The following is an 18843-nucleotide window of genomic DNA, read 5'->3' on the forward strand; positions in this document are numbered from 1 at the left end:
GACGGGGTTTCATCATGTTGGTCAGGCTGGTCTCGATCTCGTGACCTCGTGATCCGTCCTCCTTGGCCTCCCAAAGTGCTAGGATTACAGGCATGAGCCACCACACCTGGCCTATAAGCAGATTTTTTTAAAATAAAAGGAAAAATGAAATAGATTCCTTTAAGTAGTTCCAAAGCATGAGCTCCATTTCAAGTATCTTTTCCCTTACTTTAGCATGCATCCTAATTCCAGATTTTCTTTAATATATAAAAATTAAATTAGAGGCCAGGCGTGCTGGCTCACGCCTCTAATCCCAGCACTCTGGGAAGCTGAGGTGGGGGGATCACAAGGTCAGGAGTTCAAGATCAGCCTGACCAACATGGTGAAACCCCGTCTCTACTTAAAATACAAAAATTAGCCAGGCATGGTGGCAGGTGCCTGTAATCCCAGCTACTCAGGAGGCTGAGGCCAGAGAATCGCTTGAACCCGGGAGGTGGAGGTTGCAGTGAGCCGGGATTGCTCCACTGCACTCCGGCCTGGGTGACAGAGTGAGACTCTGTCTCAAAAAAAAAAAAAAAAAATTAAATTAGAGTGCTTTTGTACATCTGAAAGGCTGTGCTCATCTAAATGACAGCTGGTTAGAAGAAGGAAGGATCAAGGCAAGAATTCCTGCTGCCCGCTTCACGTCCACATGTGCACAGGCAGACATTCACTCTAAGTCAAAGAGGAAGCAAAGCTGACAATTAGCATTAGAAAGGATGTGGAGATTCCCTTAGGACATAAGTGCAGACATGATCTAAACAAAGGGGCAGGAAGAGGAAGCTCAGAGAGTCAAGAAATTGTACAGACTGACCATCTTTGATTGGGAAAGATGAGAAAAATCCAGTTAACATCCTAGTATTCGATGATGATGAAGACAACACATAACAATTTTATCCCAAATGAATTTTTTTTTTCTTTTGAGACAGCGTCTCGCTCTGTCGCCCAGGCTGGAGTGCAGTGGCATGATCTCAGCTCACTGCAACCTCTGCCTCCTGGGTTCAAGTGATTCTCCTGCCTCAGCCTCCCGAGCAGCTGGGACTATAGGCAACCGCCACCACGCCCGCCTATTTTTTTTGTATTTTTAGTAGAGGTAGGGTTTCACCATATTGGCCAGGCTGGTCTCGAACTCCTGACCTTGCGATCTGCCTGCCTTGACCTCCCAAAGTACTGGGATTATAGGCATGAGCCACCACACCTCACCCCCAATCAATTTTTTTTTTAATCCCTCTACGCTGGGCACAGTGGCTCATGCTTGTAATTCCAGCACTTCGGGAGGCAAAGGCAGGTGTATTGCTTGAGTTCAAGAGTTTGAGATCAGACAGGTCTCAGTCAGTGAATCCCTTTCTTGACCAAAAATACAAAAATTAGCTGGGTGTGGTGGTGTACGCCTGTGGTCCCAGCTACTTGGGAGGCTGAGGTATAAAGATTGCTGGAGCCCAGGAAGTCAAAGCTGGAGTGAACCATGATCACGCCACTGCATTCCAGCTTGGACAGAGCAAGATCCTGTCTCAAGGTAAATAAATAAATAAATAAATAAATAAATAAATAAATAAATAATAAAATCTCTCAAAGCATCATTGTGTGATCAATTTACAATATATTCCTATTGCCATCTTTATCTATTATGCTTGTAAGTCCTCTGAGAGAACACACTCACTTGCTTGGAACTTTGTGTTATTGTTTGTGCTTCGAATCAGCTGAAATGCCTTTTGGAATCCTACTGCGTGCTGGGTAGGACTGTCTGAAGACTTCACGTTGCTAACAAAGGTGGACATTTTCCTTTTTGTCTCACTGGTAGCTGGAGACAAGAAGGTCTTATAGCACTGGTCTAGTGAGCAAGTCCGGACGGTATCTGCCACAGTTAACACAGAAATCTGCAGGAAAGAAAAAAAAAAAACCCAACTTGTTATCCTACCATTTAAAGATTTATTTGTTTACGTAACAGAAGAGCCCAAGGAACGAGAAGGCCTACAGAACAGAGTCTGAGAGTTTCAAAATAAATCCCTGGAGCCATCAATCTATCAAATTTGAAAAGGATCCATAAGGATTGGTAAAGTGGGGAAACCCCTAGAGTTTGGTTTTTGTTCCAAGATGAAGTAGTAGTACTGTGTTCATATATAATATTAAACACACGCACAAACTATTTTATGCAGAGAAAAGTCATAGCAAGAATGAACTATCCTGGTTTTCAACCTGGAGGTGAGGGTGAGGGTAAGAGAGTAAGGTGTGTGTGTTTTAAGCCACTAAGTTAGTGAGCAAAACCTCTGGAGTTGGCAAAGTCAAAATGATGAAGCAGAAAATGTCCACACACAATAGATTATCATTAGCTGTACCCACAACAATCTTGCGATAAAGTTCAGCCATCCACCAGCATCTAAATCCCCCACCCCTCTCCTCCTCAGCGTAACCTCCAGTGTGAAAGTCATGGCTAATTAGAAACCTTACCATAAGCCATAAAGAAGTATAAGACTAAGGTTGGTGGTAGTTACAAAAGAGATTTTTGGATTGGTGGCTGCTTCCTCAAATATTAGAATAATACTCTTTTCCCAAAGTCCTTTTAAAGGTGGATTTAAAAAAATACACAGATGGTCCCTGACATACAATGGTTTGACTTTATGATGGTGCGAAAGTGATAGGCAGGCAGTGAAGCTGTACTTTCAATTTTGGATCTTTTCCCAGGCTCCTGATACTCTCTCATGGTGCTGGACAATGGCGTCAAGCCACAGCTTCCAGTAAGCCATGCAATCACAAAGGAGAACCGCTGATACAGTATTCTGCAGTGTACTACTATATTCAATAAACTACATGAGATAGCCAATACTTTATTATGTTATAAAATAGGCTTTGTGTTAGATGATTTTCCATAACTGGGGGCTAACCTAAGTGTTCTGACAATGTTTAAGGTAGGCTAGCCCAAGCTATGATGTAGCTCAGGTGTATTAAATGCAATTTCAACTTATGACAGATTTATCAGGATGTAACTCCATTGTAAGTCAAGGAGGATCTGTTATATCACAAAACAATAAAGTACTTTAAAAAAGGCATTCAAGGAGAACTTCATGCCATTGGGGTCACAGGGGTCACGGTCACCTTGTCATGTTCATCGATGGCACTGAGGATGACCTGAGCAGCGTCCTTGGCAATCTGAAGCTGAGTGTCTGTGACCGAAGCCCCGTGGTCCAGAATCACGACTATGTGCTTTGACTGCGGCCGGACTGTAGAGACGTAGATGGGTCTGCAGGGAGAATAAGCTCTCTGGGGTCAGTCTTGGTTTAGGTAAAGGGCCTCAACACAGCTGTGAACATTACAGTGCATGGGGCATGTTGGTCTCTGTGTTCTCCCAGAGATGGCACAAGGATGGAGGGATCCACATGGAAGGAGAAACCATACTGGTGCATTGAAAACAATACCTAAGACAATAATACCTAAGACAACAAGACAACAAGGTGTGTCTGTGGAACAGGTATGGGTAATTTATGCCTTTAAAGATCAAAGCAGACAAGAGAAGCTTTTCAGCAGCAAACCCTTTTGGAGGTTGGCTTTTTCAGTATCACTAACACCCTGCTTTTCTCTCTCTTTTTTTTTCCCAGAGAAAAGCAGGATGTTAGTGATCTTTAACTCAATGCATTCTGCACAGCTCAAAACTTCTAGTAGTTAAAATCCTCATTTAAAATATGTACAACCTCTGCTTGGTATTGCCCGGTGTACCTGTTTTGCTAAAGGGTGTGGATGTGGCAGCCCCTTAGGCTGAGAGATCAGTCAAGGAGAAAAAGGTCCCCTCACCAGGGCTGGATTATCCTCTGCAGACTTGCAGAGTGAGGCTCGGCTAGAAGTGAGGCAGGCTATAACTCGTGAGCATGCTGAGCAGCTTTGAATGGCAGGTTTGGTTCCTCTTTTCTTATACAAAGGCTCCTGCTAAGAGGCCCCTTTCCTTTCTGGACTGAAACAATTCACATAGGTCAGCCACCAAAAGGCCCCTTATCTGAGCATTTAAAACTGTGCCATCAAAATTTGTCCAAGTCTGTGATAGCCACTCTTCTTGCCAGGTTTTTGTTTGCCAACATTGAAAAAAGGGAGTTGGGGGCAGCCACAAAGGAGAAATGCCTCCCATCAAAGCAGCCTTCTGCTAATGTGCAGTGCAGGAAGGTTTGTGAGAGGAGGTTTAATGAGGTCTCTATTCACAGTTTTAAAGCTGGAACAAATTAGAAGGAGTTTAAGAAAGCAAATCAGCCTCAAGAGAATTCTCTCCTTTACTGACACCCCTAAAACACTAGATTTTCCTGTGAAATGTTAGATGCCAGCTGAATCACAAAAGCCTGGGCACAAATTAAGAAATGTAGGCAAAGTACCAAAAAAACTCAAAATCTGGCCAACTTTACACTAGTTGTTCTCAAGCCCAAAGTCCTGCAGTAATTACTAAAGTACCACTGTATTTTCACTAGTCGATACCATTGAGCCACTAGGGAAATGGAATAAAAAGAATCCAGGAGAGGTAGCTACAGAAATGAAACAGAGAACAGAAAAGAAGGAAAATATGATCATCTCAACACTGACAAGTAGGTCAAATATTTAACTTTTTAGATTCTCCAAGCTAGGTGGGTGGATTTTCTTTAAAATGACACACTTCCTTTGTTCAAATTCAATTCACATAAATGAAACTTGGGATATGTGTTGGCATCGTCACATTAAGTTGTTAAAAGCTGCTTTAATGGGATATATAAATAGTGATGTTAAATGCACAAACTGGGGGGAAGTCCTCATAGAATGACTGGTATCCAACAGTTCCTTTCTTGTGTTGCTATGTCCTGAAATCCATTCCATACTTGCAATGGATGTAGAGAACTTGGAAAGGCATCATAGGAAAGCAGTTAGGACAAGAGATGCGAATCGCAGTCTATGAGGAGAGAAATGTGGATTATTTAGCCAAGGGAAAAGAGGTTCAAGGGCTAATCAGTGCAGATTTAGGGTGGAGATACATGAAAACTTTCCAAATTGCCTTGTGTTGGTCAATGCTGATTTTGACAAGGTTTCGCTTTCCTTTTTAAACTTTCCTTCACGGGTGCTTCATTAAAATCAGCAAGCCATCTAGCCTATCTCTTCTTAGAAGCAAATGAGAATTAGATGGTTCATGGTGGCCTTTGTTCTCGTGAGAAGCTATGGCCATGGCTTCTGGTCCAGTCTCCAAGACACCCAAGTCTTCACCAGAATGTATGGGGAGGGAAAGGAAGAAACCAAACACACAATAAAAATATCTTAGGATGGCCGGGCACGGTGGGTCATGCCTGTAATCCCAGCACTTTGGGAGGCCGAGGTGGGCGGATCACCTGAGGTCAGGAGTTCGAGACCAGCCTGGCCAACTTGGCGAAACCTCATCTCTACTAAAAATACAAAAATTAGTCAGGCTTGGTGGTGGGCGCCTGTAATCCCAGCTACTCGGGAGGCTGAGGCAGGAGAATCGCTTGAACCCAGGAGGCAGAGGTTGCAGTGAGCCGACATCATGCCATTGCATTCCAGCCTGGGCAACAAGAGCAAAACTCCTTCTCAGGGAAAAAAAAAAAAAAAAAAAAAAAAAAAAAAACTTAGGAAAAGCACAGATGAAGTATTTTCCTTGGGGAAAAATTCTGGATACAATTTAAAGTGAAGACGAAGGGAAGCTAAAGTAATTGTGTAGACTCCAGAAAATGGTGTGAAAAGTGGGTGCCCTGCACTACAGCTCCAGATGTTCTGGCATCAAACATCTGACACGGCAAACAGGAAACTGCCAGGATTAAATAGGAAAGTGTATTTCCTTCGGTGGGTTCTATAATTAATGAGTCTTGTCATACAAATTATCTCACCATTATTGCCCTTCTGGCTACATGGTAGAATCTCAAGTCATGTCTGTGAGTGAGAAAAGCAGGATGTTAGTGATTTTTAATCCAATGCTTTCTGCTCACCTCAAAACTTCTAGTAGTTAAAATCTGCATGTAAATTTCATGCAGTATGGCCAAGCATGTCATCATAGAAAGGGAAGCTGAGTATAACAAACTCTACTCTGAGATATGTTATAAAGTTATGCTCAAGGGCTGCCCTATAGACAAGGTACCATCATTCACATTTCAGCAAAGAATTCTGAAACTCAAAATACTCTAGGTGCTTCACACAATTTGACTTCATGAGTAAGCACCTTTTTTTATTTGGCATGTTACATAGCTATAGAAAAGCTCTGGATTTTGTAATTTGCCCTTGCCTGGAATTTCACATCCACATATACCAAATGGTAAATTCATTTCAGAACAAGCACAAATTTCTGAATCCACAGCTTAGAGGTATAAGCATGAGTAGAAACGAGAAGTTTTATCTTTCATGTAGATCACTTTTAAACAATAATTAAAAACTTCAGAATGCAAGTCAACATACCTACTGCGGTGTTCGTAGCTGCCCTTACACCGGAACTTGTGTGCTGGGAAAACAGTGAAAATTCCTTCTTCTGAACTGAAATATTGCCACTTAATTCCAGGGTTGGATTTCAGGTTGTCTGCAAGAACTAGAGGGGTGAGGAAAATGAAGTATAACCACCAAATCCACAGGTGCATGCAGGCACCGCTTCTCAGGCATCTGTTTTGCATAAACTGCCTGTACTATGAAGAAATCCCACTAGATACAAGGTTGTAAATTTTCTATGAAATATTTGCTTTCTGCCCCTTAAAAAATACCCTAAGAACAGAAAATACAATGTTTCAGCTAAGTGAAGCTATTACTCTTAATATTGTACCATGACATTGTGTGTCTTGGATTCTTTTTCCAGTGCAAATGATTCACTTGCATTAATCTCTCCCTGCACTGAGCTGGCCCCTGTTGGGCCAGCACACACTAGTTGGCTTGGGGTGCAGTCTGTAACTGTAGAAAACAGTGATGTTAACAGGCCTCATTGCCAGAGGGACTAGACCTGTGACCTTAACCTTGCCTTTGCTTCACAATGAAGGAAACAGCATACATGGTACTTAAAAAGACAGGCCATCATTGTCTGGTTAAGCTGTTACTTATGGAAAGATTCCTCTGTGCCAGGTGCTGGAATACAGGCTTCCTTATGTTATCTCATGTCATCCATAAAGCAACCCCAAGATGTGGGTGGTATTGTTATCACTACTTTGGAGTCGAGAAAATATGCTTAAGTGATTTGCCAAAGACCTCCTCAGTAAATGGCCAAGCTGAGATTCAAACCTGGCTGTCCTGACTCCTGTGTTCCTTACATCATGCTGTACTGCCTCCCTTTATCTACACAGCATTCCTACCGCTGACCTGCATCTGTCATTCCCTCAGCCCACCTTGTTGTATGCAATCCTGTCCCACAACCTCCATGAAGTCTTTCTTACCCTCTCCCGCAATCAGAATTTCCTCTCTTTTCTGAGCTCTTAGGATCTTTTGCTCTGCTCCATTCTGACTCAGCTACTTATTACACACTTAACTACGTGCTGGTCACTGCTTTACATTTGGCAAGATATACAAAGATGAGCACAAAACAAGCCCTATTGTAATAACTGATATACAAGCAGAGTTATACAGATGGAAATGGAACAAAAAGAAATTCAGTTGCGGGAAGATTCCAAGCAAACATAAAAAGGAAGGAATGCGTGAGGTGTATTTGACCAGAAAATACATTAAGCTTTAAACACCCATGTGATCAAATAAGGATCTGTTTGTATGACTGTAAGGGCTGAGGCTGAGATACGACTCTAACAATGATGAGGGATCTTCACTTCTACTGTAGACAAAGAGCTTTCACACAGGATATTTAAGTTTCACAAAATACTACATGATATGTAGTCTTATCTTCAGATTGCAATGAGGAAACTGAAGCTCAAAGAAATTAAATGGCCCTTTATAACACTGCCATGTTTTATTTTCTTCATAGCATTTATCACCATCTGAAATATCATTTAATACCAGTTCATTCTTCTCTTCTCCTTCCCCACCCCAGTTAAATTTTAAGATGCAAGCAATGAAGAACTTGGCCTTGTCCCCCCTATAGCCTAGAACAATGCATGCACAGTGAGTGTAAATAGTTCCTACACAAATGAATATCCACGGCTAGTAGGTGGTAAGATCATGCTTTAACATAGCTCTTCTGACTCTGTGTTTCTCACTAAATCCTTCGGCCTCAAATAAAAGTGGGTGGACTAATTACGGTATTATGTTTTTATACCATATGTAGCATCAGGAATTACATTATGAAATGGGAGCTGCAAAGATTTGCAGGATATTGTGGGGGTGATGGTTCCCTGTGAACTCAGGTGCAACAGTCATGTGCCTGCCTCCTCTCCTCTAGAGCATCATGAACTCCAAGAAGGTAAGATGATGGTCTACTCTGTCTCCTTGGCACTCAGGACAGTGGCTGTGCTGTTCTGGAGGTTTGTTATATTAGCAGGACTGAATTCCTATTCTATTTTTTATTTAAAAAATTTTTTTGAGACAGGGTCTCACTCTGTCGCCCAGATGGGAATGGAATCACAGCTCACTGCAGCCTTGTTCTCCTGGGCTCAAGTGATCCTCCTGCCTCAGTCTCTTGCATAGCTAAGACTATAGGTGGGCACCATCACACTCAGCTAATTTTTTTTATTTTTGTAGAGACAGGGTGTCACCATGTTGCCCAGGCTGGCCTCAAATTCGTGGCCTCAAGTGATCCTTCTGCCTTAGCCTCTTAAAGTACTAGGATTACAGGCACAAGCCACCGTGCCCAGCCCCAAGATTTTATCTGAGACAGGCAGGCCTTGCTTTCAGTCTCCGCTGTCTCTAGTTCACTGTATTTATATCCACTATTATTCTGATGTTTGCTTGGCTTTGATCAACTTTTCATGACTTGTTCTTGGCCTACCATGGGCAGGGAACAGCTTTTAGGAATGGCGGTAAGGAGAAAAAAAATATTAAATCCTTACCTACAAAAGAAAGACTAATTCAGGGAGATTGGAAATATACACTAAACTTTTAATTAATTATCACAGTATCTGATCAAGAGCTTGGGTGAGGTACAGAGAAGGGCTATGGAAATCCAAAGATAGGAAAGATCTACCTGTGGTCATTGAGATGGTGTTGTGAACAAGTGCTGAGTGAGCGCCTATGACCATCTAGGGATTATGCTAGGTGCCTTCTACAAAGTATGATGGACTTTTGCCATTTGGGCATGTACCTTGAAAACATACCCACCTCCCAAGATGACCAATGTGCAAGAGGAGGGGAGTGAGAGCTTTGCAGCAGGGTCACTACAGAGAGTGCTCAATTAGCAAGACAGGAAGCCAGAGGCCAAGTTCCTCTCAATGACTTGTTAAAGGACAGTGTACATAAGTGCACAGCATGTGCTGTTGCCATCTACATATGATGTAGAGTGCGGAGTGACAATATATTCAACTCCTTTCCCTTTTTCTATCCGAGTGAGGATCATCACTTTTAATGTTTTATTTACTTTGCAGGGGTCTTTCTGCCATTAGCAATATGTTATCTGAGGACTACCTTTTTGAGCCATGGCAAATATTTTGATTGTGTTCCAAAAATTAACACATGTGACAGTCATTAAACTTTGTGGTTGGTGTTAAAATGCCAGTTTCATCTTTATTTCTAGCATGTACATACTCAGGTATGACTTTAGTGCTGGCTCCACCTATCACTGGAACAATTTCAAAGCACGAGGCAAAGATAAAGACATTGGTCAATAAACCTCATTTTAGACTAATTGTTAACAATAACTTACAAAGAAGAAAATGCTGGAACAACATGTGACTATTCCATAAAAGTGCCCCATGGTGATGCCTGTGTCAACCTGCCCACTCCCAGAAACATATGCCCAGAGCCAAACAGGGTTACACCTATGTGGGGTCTGATGAAACATAATGGAGACTCAACTCTAGTAAACACCTACCTGGCATCTGCATGTGCCAGCTTTGTGCTAATGCTCCCACATATAGCATTTAATTCTCACCTCAACAAACCAGTCTTTTAACATGCACTAAAGTTTCATGTGTTTAAATCAGAATGGAGCGAACTCCGTAGACATTTAGGAACACTGTTTTTAAATTTTTTTTTTTTTTTTTTTTTTTTTTTTTTTTTTTTGAGATGAAGTCTTGCTCTGTCGCCCAGGCAGGAGTGCAGTGGCGCGATCTTGGCTCACTGCAAGCTCCGTCTCTGGGGTTCATGCCATTCTCCTGCCTCAGCCTCCAGAGTAGCTGGGCCTACAGGCACCTACCACCATGCCCAGCTAATTTTTTTGTATTTTTAGTAGAGACTGGGTTTCACCATGTTAGCCAGGATGGTCTCAATCTCCTGACCTTGTGATCACTTGCCTCAGCCTCCCAAAGTGCTGGGATTACAGGTGTGAGCCACTGCGCCCAGCCTTTTAATTTTTTATTTTTACAGATTTAAGGGGTACAAATGCAGTTTTGTTACATGGACATATTGTGTAGTGATGAAGTCTGAGTTTTTAGGGTAACCATCACATGAATAGTGTACATTGTACCCATTAGGTAATTTCTTTTTCTTTTTCTTTTTTTTTTCCCCTCTGAGACTGAGTCTCGCTCTATCACCCAGGCTAGAGTGCAGTTGTACGATCTCGGCTTACTGCAACCTCCGCCTCCTGAGTTCAAGTGATTCTCCCGCTTCAGCCTCCCAAGTAGCTGGGATTACAGTCATCTGCCACCATGCCCAGCTATTTTTTGTATTTTTAGTACAGACGGGGCTTCACCATGTTGGACAGGCTGGTCTTGAACTCTCGACCTCAAGTGATCCGCCTGCCTCGGCCTCCCAAAGTGCTGGGATTATAGGCGTGAACCACCGTGCCTGTCCCCATTAGGTAATTTCTCATCACTCACCCTGCCTCCCACCCTCTCACCTTTCCAAGTCACTTTTCCAAGTGTCTATCATTCCACTCCCTCTGTCCAAATGCACACATTATTTAGCTCCCACTTACAAGTGACAACATTCAGCATTCGACTTTCTGCAGGAACACTTTGGAATTCCCACTCATCCCCTATCCCTCACTGCTTTAAATGACCAGATCTCTGTATAGAAACTTCCCTTCAGTCTGGTACAGTGATTGGCCAACTTCTGTAATGGGCTGGATAGTAAATATTTCTGGCTTTGCAGACCATAAGGTCTTTGTCATAATGACCCAAATCTGTCTTTGAGAGGGCAGACACAGACATTTATTTGTAAATGAATGAATGGGCTGTGTGCCAATACAAGTTTATTTACAAAAATCACTGGCAAGCTGGATTTGGTCAGCGGTCCTCCAACAAAGCTATGCAAAATATACTACACATAGGACTTAAAGCATTTCCAAAGCCTTAGACTTTTAGCTATTACACCCCTTGCCCTCCCCAGATCCCTCATGCATACCAAGGGGCTGCAACACATTTTATCCTCACAAAAGTCCTAGGAATAAAAATTAATTATCTCCAAGTGACAGCTGAGGAAACAGGCTCAGAGAGCTTGTTTTTGACATGCCTGAGGTTTCACAGTGGGCAAGAAGGGGCCATGAGAGTCAAGGCAGTCTGTAACCACAATGCCAGTCTTCTCGCCTCTCTGTCAGGAAACTTGCCCTTTGTGAGACATCTGGCTGACATGAGTGTGTGTAAACATGGAAGAGGCTTTTTCTCCACCTAGTCTCCTGGGGTCTGAAGCTTTAACCTTGATCTCACATTAGCACTGTTCTCCAGACAGCCCTGCCAACCCCTTAATAAAAAGGCAAACATTGCCTTTGGAAGTAAAGGAAAGCTCAATGACCTCATTTAAAAGTAACATCTGTAACAATAAACAGGCTACAGTGAAACTATTAAAAGGGGAGCCAATAGGAGCAAGAATGTTTTAAAAATAAATCAAAACTCATATAGTGCATGATACATTTAGTCTCACCACAAAAGATCATTCTGGTTCATTATAATCATTCCGACACTATAGCACAGTTTCAGGCAAGGTTTCTCCAATTCTCCTGCTGAGGACTCCTTTGGCATCTGATTAAATTACATCCATTATTTGGTACTAGCAGAAGATGATGGATATGATGGTAATGAGGTCCCCGGGGCCCAGAAGTAATCTATCAATGTGCTGTGCTTCCCAGGCGGCCCCTCTCTGACCCAGATGTAGAGGTGAATGAGAGCCTTATTATCCACACAAGCAACCCAGAGGGGGCTGTCCCCATTCCTATGAGTCAGTTAGGTGTCTAGCCACTGGATAACTTGGGCTGGTGTCCAACCACAAGGTCCTTCACACTCACTCTTTCCTCAAAAATGTTGGAAGTGGTCCAGGAAAAAAGCTGGGCAGACGCCCAACCCATCGAGCGGTGATGCACAGCATTAGGATTTAAGTGATGAATGGGCAGGGTCTGTATCTGTTTAAATTGCTCTACACACCTACACCTACCTCAGACAGACACATGTGCAGGAGGCAATAAAGGGTGTTTTTCCTCAGTGAAGTGTATCCCCAAGCTAGAAGTTACTGCACCCTTTTAAATCCTCCTCTGGCGTTTTACCTCTTCCTACCTTCTGCTCTGCATTATCGTTGTTATAGGTACATTCCACCTCCTCCATCCCTAGATTCTAAGATCCTTGAGGGCAAGATCTATACCTGACTCATCTCTGCATCCTAAAGCAGAGATTCCTAGTTCTTTTCACATTGAGGCACACATTCTCTGAGAGGTGCAGGACTGGTATCTGTAGCACACAGGCTGGGATGATCTGTACGTTTGTATGTTTCGTTCTAAAATCTTATTTTCTTCTAATGCCAACTTTTTTTTTTTGAGACAGAGTCTCACTCTGTTGCCCAGGCTGGAGTGCAGTGGCACGACCTCGGCTCACTGCAACCTCTGCTTCCAGGTTCAAGTGATTCTCCTGCCTCAGACTTCAGAGTAGCTGGGATTACAGGCACCTGTCGCCATGCCCAGCTCATTTTTGTATTATTAGTACAGACGAGGTTTCACCATGTTGTCCAGGCTGGTCTCAAACTCCTGACCTCAGGTGATCTGCCTACCTTGGCCTCCGAAAGTGTTGCGATTACAGGCGTGAGCTCCTAAACCCAACCTACTGCCAAATTTAATTTAAAAAATTAAATATTGTGACTATATCAATACAGAAGCAATAACAATTTTAAATATGTCTTAAAACCTAGACACTCCCTTCTCCGAACACCACTGCCTTGATTAAGAAAATTTGCCAATGCAACCAGCATAGAAATAGATAAATGGAGAGATAAAAAGCCTGCTGTGTGATTTCATGGGTCTATACATGTCCAAATCTACTAACTGTACATGTTAAACACATGAAGTTTATTGGATGTCAATTACACTTCAATAAAACTGTTTTAATAAAACAGTGAAAATGTATTGAGCATCATACAAAACAGTTTCATATATGGTGTAATACTTTTCATAATTACCGTATGGGTTTGTTATTTTATTCCCATCTTATAGATGCAGAACTAACATGCTCAAGGTGGCAAGAGCACAGCATTATTTGATTGATTTAGGTGTGCTTGCTTTAACACTACATATAGCACTTCTGTGTGTTAAGAAATACATGCTAGATGAATTAGCAATCAACAGATAAAAAACTTACTGAGTATTCTTGAGAGGCAGAATAAATATATAAACATGCAGGGGCTTCTCAATCAAAATAACAGATTTATTAGTTTGTATGTACAAGGTAAATAAGTACAATTAAGGAGACGCGTAACAAAATGAAATGATTTCATAATTGGAAAAAAACCTAAGGCAAAACTGACCATTTAATCTTATAAGGAAAAACAAACTGCTGAACTGCTAAAGCTGGCAAATACTAGCTGGGTAGTTCAGGCTGGTTAACCTGGAAAATCGCAGAGACACAAGCCACTGCTTAATAGGCAGAGCTGATAGTGCATGTATGACTCTGAGCAACCTTTAACACTAAATAGCATATGTTAGATAAGAGACAGGGTTTTTATATAACCGAAAAATGGTATAGTTGTGATCTCTTAATTATTTTGAGGTGTTCAACAGGTTAGAGACATGAGCCTTAGGTGGTTTTTATTTTTCACTGTCAACTTGAGCGAGTATAAGAAAGCCATTTGGAAATGGCCTGGTGTTATTTTGCATCTTCTACTTAATTCAGGTTAGTACTTATCAACTAGAAAAAAGACCCTGGTAAATCAGAATGGACTGGGAATGAAAAGCCACAGGTTCAAGTCCCATCTCTTAAGACTGGCAAGCTGTCTGACCTTAAATTTACTCTCTATATAGCATCCAAAGGCTTCTTTCTAAAACGTAAATCAAATCCCCTGTTGCTTTGCTTAAAACCTTTCAAAGGTTCCCTACTGTAGTACACTTAGCATTAAATTCAAACTCTACAAGGCCCTGCATGACCTGGCTCCTTCCTATTCTCCAACCTCACCTCTTCCCCCTTCAACTCAGTACACTGTACATCAAGAGCCAATTCTTTCAGTTCCACAAATGTGTCCTTGGTACAAGGTGATCCTTAGGCATGGGAAAATTCTTTCTTCACTTTTCAGATAGCTCTTTTTTAAGCCTTCAGGTGTTGCCTGAAATCCACCTTCTCAGAGATCCTCCCCTGACCACTCTCGATTCTTATCCTCTCTTATAGTACTTGGTATTTTCCTTCATAGCAAAAACTGGTAATGTCTTGTGTAATCTTTACGTAGCTACGTGTTTAGTATCTCTTACATGGGGGACCTTAAGCTCCATGGGGAAGGAAGTATACAGATTTACAACTAGAGAGGAAGAACAAACTCCAGCTGGCTTTGATCAAGTTTATAGAACAAAAAGGGAAAAGGGGAGCATCCTCACTCCTACTGACTTAGAATATATAAATCAGCACTATGAGACTATTATCAGTGGCCCAAGACTATATATATATATATATATATATATATATGGAATGTCCAAGTGGTACCAGGAAAAGTTTATTTAGATGAACATATAGAGAAATTTTAATGTCAGTCTTTTAAAAACAGAGCCATCACAGGTAGCTCACTGTGACCACTGACGAACAAGGACAAGAGGAAGTGTTTTCTCATTTCAAGTATTCTCATTACAAGCATTTCAAGTATTTACTATTTCAAGTATTAATTATCAGAGCAACCATGAAATCTCTTCCTCTGAAGCCCTTATAAGCAGGAATGATGCCTAATAATTTAAGATTATTTGGATAGAGCCCAGGAGACTATCAGTGGGCCAGTGGAAGGTGAATTTGGTCCTAAAAATTTTGCCTTTCAATTTTGCTGCAGACTGTGTAGTGGGAATCTTTCTATTTGGCTGTAAGTTTGGGACATTCCTCCTCCAACCAACTCTAAGGCACAGGATCTTAATAGTTTCTGTTCCATAAATGCTTTGGTAGTCTGGAGAAGAGAGAATCTTTGTAAAGCATACAAATAAAACATTTAAGATGTCAAAAGAAACCTATTATAAAGAATAGTTTCCAAAATATTACAAACGTAAGTGTATGATAATATATGTGCTTCCTATTAATGCATTAAGAAAAAGAAAGGTTATGGTAGGTCTCATACCTTCCATGATCTGGAAATCACGATGAGCATACATGATATTTCAAGACATATTCAACAACTGTTATGTGAGATGAAAATTGCCATGATTTCTTTGATGACAAAAATCCCTGGTATGAAATGTACACTGTGGATTGTTACCTTAATTTATGATTGAATTAGAGATCAATTAAAATAAAGATCTAATTTATTTAACATCCAAATGGATGAATCTCTTAATTCTATCTGTGAACTCCTTAGGAGGGTATGAGGTCTGTCTCTAAGGGACAATGCACTGCTGTCGATTTTAATATTCATATCAATTAGAAATCTGCTTACAAAGGAGGTTTCACTGTAAGGACAGTCTCTGTGGTGACCACTATTAAGTCGCATTTCTAAACAGCTACATGTAGGTGGGGAAGGAAGATATCTAGATAGTTATTATTTCCAAAGTCAATATGGTCTCTATTTTATATTAACAAAAATTTATATTAACAAAAGTTCACAGCAGCTCAGAAAAGTCCAAACTACTTTAAAAAATTAAATCATTGAAGGCCTATGATGCCTGGATGAAAAAACTGATAAGATATGGTGCTGCCAGCCCACTTCTCCTTCTTTAAACCTTTACCAACGAAAAATTCCCAGGGTGCCAAGCAGATGATAAGTAAAGAGGGAGATGAGATTTAGATAAAAATAACAATAAGAGACCAGGTATCATTCTAGATATTTTGCTTATATATTTTTGAAATCTCGTAACAATTCATTTTATAAAGTCAATATAATTACTGTCATTTTACAAAGCAGAAAACTGAAGCTGAGACAGGTGAAGCAACTTACCTATGTCCACACAGTTATTATAACTAGAGGAGGCAAATTCTGACCAATGGATCTAGTAAGTCATCTTGCTTTTTCCCCTTCCTTCTTGCCTTATCAAATATTTATTGAGTCCTGACTATGTGTAAGGCACAGTGCCGGGATCATGCCCTCTGCTTTTGGGTCTAGAACACTTTCTACTAAACCAAGGGAAGATTCTTGGCATGCAGCAGTGAGAACACAGATGAGGGTACCTGACAAAGAGGTGCTCTTAGATCCGACCTCCAGTGTCTACCACCATTCCAAGATGCTCTTGCCCAGAGCATCCCAATATTTAAGGCTCTTGAATACAGGTTCTATTTGATCTCTACACTACAAAATACTGACAAAGTAATATCATAAAATGGAAGGAAACAGGTCTTCTGACAAGCTCTATTTCCTCCATCACCCTCTGTGTAAGGAATTCAACAAACTGACTGTTTCTTAGAGTTACTATGCTAATTCTAAGCAAAACCCCACAATTTTGTAATAACCACTGGCTTATTTTTCTTTAGCCACAGCACACAAACTGTTGTCAGATATGCAGCTGAAAAAATATGCCTTCCCCATTTCAGGCATTCTCACTTCCCATTTGTTGAGTCTCAAGACCTTCCAGCATACAGTATACTAAACTCTCCATGAATAATTCTAACAGATGGGCCCCAGATTCTCTGACCCCCAGACGTTTTCCTTCCAATTTCACTATCTATATCTAACTGGTTCTTATGTCATCAGCCTCTGCAGTCAAAACAAAACCAACCATGTCCTCCAAACTCCTTGCCTGCCCTCTTTAATGCTTAAACTACCTCATCTATGGGAAAAAGATGGATTTTTGTTGGGTTGTGACTTCTGTTTTTCTCAACAGTATTGTCCACCAGAGGTAGGGACACACAGAACATGCTCGTAATGGAAAGCTTATTGCCTCCCACCTCAAGGATATCTGGGCTTCCTGATGCCCAGCCCAACACCACTCAGAAAAACACATCAAGCTGTCTACCTCCCGTGCTTGCCAAATAGAAAACACAAGAGCTATCCTAAATACACAGAGACACAGACAAACGAAAACACACATACTTCCTCAACAGAACAAAACTGACTTAGCACCTCTCAGTAATGTTCTGTACAACAGCAAGCACTCTGGAGGAGAAGAAAATAAATTAACATTCTGAGGATTCCAAGCAAAATTTCTGGCATCAAACCGGATCCCACCTTCCCAATTCCCACCTCTCACTTACATCTTGAGTATTGTTTTGCCATATACTATTCTGCTATTCTGGAGGGGCCATATATTTCAGTGACCACTGGATACTCTTTATGCTGCTCCAGGGGTGGTAAGCATATTGAGCACTTGACAATGTACCAGGTAAGGCTTTTATCTACATTACCTCAGTTAATTACTACAACAACCCTATGAGAGATTTTAAGCAGGGGAGGGAAAAGAGCTTTATGGAAAATGGAAAGAAGTGTAAGTTAGCCTGGAAGGAGGAGTACCTGGGACCAGACTATTAAGGTCATCAAAGAGTGAAAGGAAGGCAGTGGAAAGGGGCCATGACATAAACAAAATGGCTAGATGCAAGTTGAGTGGGATGGCAAGAACTAGAGAATTGATGTAGACCACTCTTCTTAGTTGCGTAGCTGAGACAAGGGGAAAGATTACTAATAACTTAGGATACAGGACTGTTTTTCATTGTTATTGCTATTTTTTTGAGGTAAGTTTTATTATTCATCATTATTGTTTTTTTTTTTTAATCTATGAGGTAGGTTTTACTTATTATTCAGGAAACCAAGGCATAGACAGGTTCCTTTCTTTTTTTTGAGACGGAGTTTCACTCTTTTTGCCCAAGCTGGAGTGCAATGGCACGATCTCGGCTCACTGCAACCTCCGCCTCCCACGTTCAAGTGATTCTCCTTCCTCAGCCTCCAGAGCAGCTGGGGTTACAGGAGCGTGCAACTACGCCTGGCTAATTTTTTGTATTTTTAGTAGAAATGGGGTTTCACCATGTTAGCCAGGCTGGTCTTGAACTCCTGATCTCCGGAGATCCGCCTACCTCAGTCTCCCAAAGTATTGCGATTACAGGTGTGAGCCACTGCACCTGGCCATTATTACTGTTTGTAAAGCTAAGGATATTCTGGTTCAGAAAGGTGGGGAGTGACTTAAACCCTGAACCCTCAATGGGACCTAGGCCATGTTGCTCAGTGATCTGCCACCACACTGATCATGCCAGTTAAGGCCCATTCCAAAAGTTAAACTAATGACAGTTGACCACGCCTGTTCCTGGGGGCAACTCAATGATCCTTTCCTATCTCCTTGTTATTATTTTAGTCTAAGACTAAGGCTAAGGAGCAGGCATCCTCAAATCCCTGATTCTGTTCTGAGCTCATAGCTCTTTGTGTCCATTCTAGGTTGATTATATAATGCAAAAATAACCAGTCCATTCTGTCCTTGATTCAGCCTGGTCATGGGCTCAGGGAACC

At 41.4% G+C, this 18843-nt stretch overlaps 1 protein-coding gene across 2 annotated transcripts in view; it reads right to left on the reverse strand.

Moving 5' to 3' along the window:
* CACHD1 (cache domain containing 1) overlaps window positions 1-18843 on the reverse strand; it is a 228110-nt gene that overhangs the window by 58977 nt on the left and 150290 nt on the right. The window contains exons 5-7 of one of the 2 annotated variants that reach the window (XM_030913272.1): window positions 6421-6547; window positions 3112-3256; window positions 1679-1895 (exon numbers count right to left, since the gene is read on the reverse strand). In XM_030913272.1, the coding sequence (XP_030769132.1) occupies window positions 1679-1895; window positions 3112-3256; window positions 6421-6547 (489 nt within the window). The remainder of the gene's footprint in view (window positions 1-1678; window positions 1896-3111; window positions 3257-6420; window positions 6548-18843) is intronic. The other variant, XM_030913273.1, reaches the window with a different exon arrangement.

This window comes from Rhinopithecus roxellana, chromosome 12, assembly GCF_007565055.1.
Source record: "Rhinopithecus roxellana isolate Shanxi Qingling chromosome 12, ASM756505v1, whole genome shotgun sequence".
NCBI lineage: Eukaryota > Metazoa > Chordata > Mammalia > Primates > Cercopithecidae > Rhinopithecus > Rhinopithecus roxellana.